Raw genomic sequence first — 7,594 nt, forward strand, 5'->3', positions numbered from 1 at the left:
AATGAGAAAATGTGTTCGTATTTTTGGTGCCTTTGTTTAAGGCATGGTTACTAAAATAAAGGTTTTTATGCTTTTGTCTGAGCATTCAATTTTAGTGTGTAAGCTATCGGAAAAAAAACAGTAAGCAATCAAAACCTCTGTGATTTCACCCGAGACCCCATAACTGAACAAAACTGTAATAATAGTGTACTTGAGAAAACAAATTTCCATCACCTGACACAATGAAGTCATACAATGTTAATGGAGTGTGATCAGTGGTGCGTCACCACCTGACACAATTAAATCATACAGTGTTAATGGAGTGTGATCTGCAGTGAGAGAAATAATCAGAGAGGACTCCTCCTGACCTCAGTAGGAATGGCTACTGGTGAGAGATCAATACATTTGGCTGAATTCAGGGGCTTGAAAAATCCCGGAATATGAAATATAAATAAAAACCCACTTAAGAATTAAAACACCAACTATCACTGTAAGAGACACAATTAAAAACCTAAAAATGGCAACACACAGTGTCCTGTTTCACAAGCCCCTGAGCTTTGAACATAATCTGTGCAGAAATGGATTTTGAAAGCCCAGCTATATAGTTCCTTTCAGAAAGCACCTCTATGCATCATGACAGAGGTGTGACAGAGCCAGAGATATCTCATTGTAAACAACAATGGTGTTAGGGTGGATTGCGAAGGTGTTAGCTGCTGTTGTAATGTCCCAGGCATCTACCAGCACCACCTTCAGGTCCCTGAATACCTTCCTCTGAGCCAGGTTCTGCACATAGCCAAACCAGTCACTCAGGTGGGTCATCGTTGAACCAAATTCCCTGTTGTTCTCCAGCTTGATGACAACGAGGGTCTGGGGGCTACGTTCCTGGAGCCTCAGGATGGCCTTCCGCATGTTGATCAGCCTCTGGATGAAGATCTCCAGGGGAAAGGGCCTGAAATGCTGTCCCACTCCAATGACCACCACATCACCAACAGCTACTCTGTCTACTTCTGCGGAAATGTACCCGCACAGATCTTTAACCACGTTGTAGCCAGTGACAGAAGGATGGCCGTGCATTTTCCACTGGACAGTGATGTTCTTTTCAGGGTCCACAGCCCGGGCAAAGTAATGTGTATCATACGGTTTCACATATTTCAGACCTGAAACAGCAAAACACTGAATGGTTAATTAGGTAATCCTGGTGTCCCTTTTAAAAATTGTGCCGCACACTGTCATTCTGGACAATTTGAATCTGTCACTATACAGAAAATGTGGTCAAGAAAGAAGCTATGACATCATTCAGAAACATGTATCCCATTTAAATACATTCAGGCCAATTTCTAAGTTGCCCTTTATGCAAAAGATTCTATAAAATGCTAGTTCCAGACAATTACAAGCCGTTAATGAGTAGAAATGAAGACAAATCCTGTCTGGCTTCTGCTCAATGGAAAGGAATGAAATTGCCTTAATTAAAGTAGCCTTCTACAAAATGCTGATGCTGGAAATTCCTCCATTTTAGTTTTATTAGATCTCAGTGCTGCCTTTGAAACAGCTGAACCTGCCATTTTAATGGACCACCTTAGAACATGCATTTGTATCGATCTTCAGCTCTAATTATTGTGGAGTGCCTCAAGGGTCCATTTTAGGGACAGCTTTGGTCTCTCTTTGAAGCACAAATAGTAGATATAACACAAAAGTAGTCACTATGTGAATAATTTTATGTTACTTTCAAAAAATCTGTAACACAGAAAGTTGGTTAATATCATTACAAAACAAATATTTTATGCAGGCATTTTATCGCTGGCCTACAAGTGTTCACCCAAATGATCGTGTTTATGTGATATTGTAGATTGCCATTACCTCTCAGCATTCTCATGAGTGTCTCTTGCCACTGACGCACAGTGGAGTCGCCTATGAGTTTCAGCTTCTTGTCCTTCAGGCATCTGCTAATGGCGTCTGCACTGAATAAGCTGCCAGTCTGGCAGGAGGAGGAAGACCATCTGTTTTTAAAGAAGTAGCCGGTCGGTAAAGGGGACTTCATTCCAAATCCCACCATGCACTTTTCAGTTGGTCTTTGGTTTCCCGCTGAGGGAATGAAAAAGATGGAGAAAGAAAGAGCAAAGGAAGAGATTCACAGTGTTAGGAAGGTTGATAAAGTTGTGGCTCAAAGAATGACACCATTATCTCTTTTCAAACCTGACAAAAAAATTGGATTTTGAGCTGGCCTCTCTCAGATCCCAAGAGTGAAATAGTTTTCAGTGTCCTAAAGTCACACCATTATTAACTCATTACTGCCTCTGACTGAATGAAGAAATCTTTCCACACTCCTGACAATCTGTGATTGCTGCCATGTAGTGGCAACATTATGGACAAAACTTTCCGGTAATTGTCACGTTTCAGGTCTGTCTCGCCATGTTTTATATTTTTTCATTTTGTCTTAGTCTTGTATTGTCTTATCATGTTTTACGTTAGTCTAGGTTTGTTATGTTGTTTAGTTTATTTCTTGTTACGATTTATTTTCTCGTCATGTCTAGTTATGTTTCGTTACGATTATATTACCTTGTTATGTTGAGTGGTTATCGTCTTAGTTTCGTTTTGTGTTATGTTTTGATTTATGTTTATTGTTACGGAGACTGGTTACTGTTTTCAACAAACACTTTTACATGGCTTTCCGCCTTTCTCTCTCTCTCTTTCTGTCATTCACACCCTAATTGTTTCCATTTGTCTATTTACTAAAACTACTAACGCTAGATCAGGATTGGATAGAACTAACAAACTAATCATGTGTTCATGTTACCTTACGTTTCTCGTGCATTTACTAATTTACTAATGCTAGGGCAGGATAGGTTTATTACTAACGATTACTAATTACCTTGTTTAACTTGTCATCCATCGCACCTGTTTTCTATTTCCTTGCTGCGCTCTAACTAATTGTCTACACCTGTCTACACCTGCATTTATATCCCAGTCGCGCTACTGTCCACTGCGAAATTGTCTACCTCTAGTTTACTACGCAACTCTTGAGCATTTTTACTGATTGATTCACGTTAAGATCCAAGCCTGTTTTACCGACCATCATTTATTGATTTCTGTTTCGTTGACCATTGTTTGTTTTTTGACCACGTCTTCGCCTACCGTTTTGTACCTTTGCCTCGTTGATTGTTTCATGGTTTCGACTTCTGCATCGCCCTCGACTACGACTCTGCCTGCCGTCCACCTGTACTTCTGCCCCGCTGACGGCTCTCCTGCTACCGGACCTTCCTGCACGTCTACCGACTACGAGTTTGCCTCTTCCCTCAGCACCGTGCTTTTTGTTTGTTTACTTTTTGTTTGGCTGGATCTACGTGTATGGACATTGCTTGTGTTGACTACGCTCCTGGGATTCGCCCTGACGGGACTTTATCTAACCATTGTTTCTGAGTCGTGCATTTTGGGTCCAACCCCCACGCACCCGTCTCAGTAACATTTGTGAGAACATTTTCACTAGTCTGGGTTCACGGGCAGCTCTGTTAAAATGAAGCAGGTAACTGGCAGTTGGCAAACATCCACAGTGTGGTCACATCGATCCAGGGGAATCAGAAAAGGAACAGTGAGAATAGCAGGAGAAAATGAGACCGACTGCTTCAGACATAAGGGGACATACCGGGGCAATTGACGACTTTCACGGAAGCAAAACTGTTTCTCATTGCAATTCCAGTGTTTTTCCTTCAAATGAAAGGTGGGAAAGATTTTGAAGTTTAGCTCAGTACACATCAGTACACATTCTCATGAATATTTAAAAAATGAGTACAGCTAGAGTATTTAATTTCAATTTCAACCAACAGGACAGGAAATATAGATAATCAAAGACAGTGTTATAAATTATATAAATATAAATTATAAATGTAAATTGTCACTTTTCTTGGCAGCTGCACTTCAGTAAACATCTGAGTGTTCAGAACCTGGGCCAAAGTTACAGTCACTTGGCAGACGCTGCTGTCCAGGGTGACGTATAATAAAGTGCAAATAAAGATTGTCATTTATTTGTCTTTTAATATTTGCAACAAATGTTCACAAGGGTGTCTAGGACAGTGATACAGACACAAAGTACTATTTGTTTTATTATACCATGCCATTAGTTAGCTCACATTAAGCCTTCAAGGGTTTTGAGCACACTAACATTACAAATCAGGAACCAGTCGCATTTATTACTGGTTTCAAAAGACGAATCAAGGATCAACAAGCATCTTGTTGGGTAAAGGTCGCTGTACCTGTTAATTGCAGAGTAACCATGAATTCATTAAGAAATATCAGGTAAACCATCATTTATTAGCTAATATGCTGACTTAATTATTAGATATTGTACCACTGTCACAGTGCTTACAAACTGCACTGCATCTCCTCCAAGATAGATAATAGATGCCTGTATACATGTTTTCTGAGGCCAGTTATGAGACTTAGGGTTTTTCCTTACAAAGATAGGAACCTCTAAAAATCACAATTTTGTAATGTTCCTGAGTTCTGTCTGTTTAATTTTGTTATTCTCTGAATTTATTATTTTAAATAATGTCTGGTCCTCTGTTTATTTATTCATATTTCTTTGCTTCCCCTGTGATGTCTGTGTCTCAGTGTAATCTGAGCTTGGTTCATTTCCCTGTCTACGTGATTCACTATTCGGGTGGTTTCGGAATTTTCCGGGTTCCCACGATTCCTTCTCAGTTTCATTTCACTTACTTCCTGCTTTTCCTCCATTGATGTTTGTAGATAGCACTAATCTACTAATAACTACTAACATATAATTTGTACAGTACTAATTATATTAGCACACTAATATGTTTGTCTAACTAACATTATCATCATCATCATCATCATCAATGGCATTTGATTAGACGTACAGTTGATTAGACTAAGCAGGAGACAATCCTCTCCTGGAGCAATGCAGGATTAAGGGCCTTGCTCAAGGGCCCAACGGCTGTGCAGATCTTACTGTGGCTACAGCGGGGATCGAACCACCGACCTTGCAGCTCTCAGTCATCCCAGTCATGTACCTTAAGGACTACGCCCTACGCACTACGGCACAAACTACTAGTTTAGAGTATTTATAGTTTCATCACATAACTAACAGACTAACTCTCTACTTCTATACTGCTCGATAACTCCGCCTCCCTGTTCTATCCCTAAATTGCTGGCCTTGATTCAGCGAAGTGTTCGCACCTGCTCTCCCCTATCACTACGTTCCTTAACTCTGTGCAATTGTCCACTCCCTAGTCCGGAGCCGTTTCTATTTCATGTGTGTCTTCGTGCATCCCTCGTTATTGTATTATTGCCCTTTCATGTTTTTCACCTGGTGTTTATTTGTTAGACCGCCCTCACTCCCAAGCCCCACCTAGGTTGTCTCATTCCCCTGTGTAGTTATACCTGTCCTTCTCAGTTGTTCTTTGCTAGTTCGTCTCTCCCAGTTTTTCGAGTTCCAAGCCCTTGTATTCCTTTCCCCGAGTTCTAGCCCCCTCCCCCGTTCCTTTGTCCTTGTTGCATTCTGTCTTGTTTCTCAGTTTTTGATATTTCTGGTTTTTAATTCTGCCTGGCTTTTGACTCTCTGTGTTTTTTGGATTTTGATTTGTTCTTTTTCTGGTTTGATCTTTATCTTTAGTTTTGAACTCGATTACGATCTGCCTGCCCCTTGTCAAATGAAGCCTGCCTTTTGCACATTACCCCTGCGTCTGCTATTGGTTCCTCTGTCCCCCACTCCTGACAATTATGTGCCACAACGCATTAGTCATCATGACACCCCACAACCCAGTTCTTGATCTCACTATCTCCCAAAACAAAGAAAAAGAAAGAACATCCAAGGGGTGTTGTGGTGCAATGTAATGCCCCATAGCAGTTTCTAACATAATGTGCTAAAGAAACTAACCCCTAAAAACAAGAAACGGCCCCATTTAAGAAAAATGTACCATTTGTTACAATTGTGGAACTGTGACTGTGGTTGAAATGAAAGCCAAGGTACACAGGGGTCCCCAGGACCGAGTTTTAGAACCACCCCTTTAACAGTTTGCATTGTCCACACACCACGACTTACTGGCTCAAGAGATCATACTCATCCTTGGTCATGTTAGGAATTGGGCCATTTCCTGACCGCATGGTCCTCAGGGTGCTGCAGGGAAGGGTTTTGGGTGGGATGCAGGCGTAGTACTCCGCATCTTCCTTCTTCCTGTACTCGCAGAGGGGCTTGTCCGATTTGAGCCGGACGCCACACCGAGATTGCTCCTTTTTTTTACCTCTATAGAAGGTTCCGATGTATATTATCTTATCATAGTTGTGCGCACTGATTCTCCTGAGGATCCCAACTGCCTCAGAGGAGTGCATGAGAATCACAGACACCAGTACGTCTCCAGGCCAGAACAGGTGGAAACTCACACGGTAGGAGCCATTGAGCAGGTCAGTGACTTGTCCTGATGCAGAAGCCTGGAGTTCGGGAGAGTGGATCCGGGCCAGGATGAAGTCGCCTCCATGCGCTTTTGGGTTCCCCCTGTAGTCCTTCACGTTCACCTGCACGCTCAAGGTGTCCCCCACACAGTACTGGGCTCTGGGCTGCTCCAGGTTGACCACACTGTGTCGGCCACTGGAAGAGCTTTCGATAGAGCTGAAGTTACCAGCTTTTGGGAGATCGCCCAATATTGAACGCATTATGTCATCCACAGACTCCTGTTTGAGAATAATGAAAAACTCAAAGGTTGCTGAAATTGAGGTTCATCAGACGTTTGATCAGTCATCATAGACTTAATAATCCAACCCCTCCTCACCACCCCCATTTCCTTATTATTGGTTGTCTGATTCATTGATAGAGGTCCCAATATGATGCAATGATGTTATATTCAGAGTGAGGTCTGCTCAGAACAGACAGAGAAGTCTCAAAAAATGTGCAACCTGCAAGCTGTTGGGGTACGGTTTACCCAATACAACCTGAGGGCAGAGAGAATTTAATTGAATTTGGTGTCTCTCTCTGTTCCTCTATACTCTGCACATACACACACATCACATGCATGGACACATCCTCACACACATACAGAAGCACACATCACATTTCAAACACACTGAACCATCCCAGTGAGCTTTCAAACCTAGAGGCCAAACTAAGAGAAACACTGACCGTAGTATCCCTGTCTCGTAAAACATCAGTTCAGCAGTGTCAGGGAAATGAGATTCTGTTTTAAATGGCAACTTCTTTAATGTTTGGCAGTGCATACAGAACATGTACATGTAAACAAGTTCATTAACATTTAAAACGCCTCACTTTTCCAAAGTAAACTAGAAATGTTTACTTTACTAGAACAGTTTACACAGTGTATACAGTGTATTACACACTTTGCATATGTTCTTACTTCTGTATGACAAGGTGGCTTTTACAAACTCAGCTCACAATAAGAAATTAAACTGCTATTACCATTATAGTTGCCCAGTTGTAAGTTCTAGAAAAATAAACATTAAAAAACCCAACGAAAAGTATTAATATAAGTAGTGTCTTGATCAACAAGCTGTTTCTCCATCTTCCCGGGACAGTGTGTACTGGTTGAGCACTCTGTGAAAATAAATAAAATATATACATTTTATTGATTGTGTGACTGATGGGAATTCATTT

At 41.3% G+C, this 7,594-nt stretch overlaps 1 protein-coding gene across 1 annotated transcript; it reads right to left on the reverse strand.

The window, feature by feature from the left end:
• Positions 1-603: 603 nt before the first annotated feature.
• On the reverse strand, positions 604-6,642 carry LOC133136713 (NXPE family member 2-like). Its single transcript, XM_061254374.1, has 3 exons — positions 6,035-6,642; positions 1,837-1,976; positions 604-1,136 (listed from the first exon to the last, which is right to left on the reverse strand). Exons 1-3 carry the CDS (start codon positions 6,640-6,642, stop codon positions 604-606), a joined length of 1,281 nt encoding a protein of 426 aa, XP_061110358.1.
• Positions 6,643-7,594: the final 952 nt, after the last annotated feature.

Source organism: Conger conger, chromosome 9, assembly GCF_963514075.1.
Source record: "Conger conger chromosome 9, fConCon1.1, whole genome shotgun sequence".
NCBI classification, from domain to species: domain Eukaryota; kingdom Metazoa; phylum Chordata; class Actinopteri; order Anguilliformes; family Congridae; genus Conger; species Conger conger.

What these genes read in the sequence shown, in the direction of transcription:
- LOC133136713 (XM_061254374.1), bottom strand. Translation starts at nt 6,642, where the DNA reads ATGCGTTCAATATTGGGCGATCTCCCAAAAGCTGGTAACTTCAGCTCT. An exon ending in GAGTATGATCTCTTGAGCCA is followed by an intron (nt 1,977 to 6,034) that starts GTAAGTCGTGGT and finishes CTTTAAAAACAG; the next exon opens with ATGGTCTTCCTCCTCCTGCC. An exon ending in ACTCATGAGAATGCTGAGAG is followed by an intron (nt 1,137 to 1,836) that starts GTAATGGCAATC and finishes TTGCTGTTTCAG; the next exon opens with GTCTGAAATATGTGAAACCG.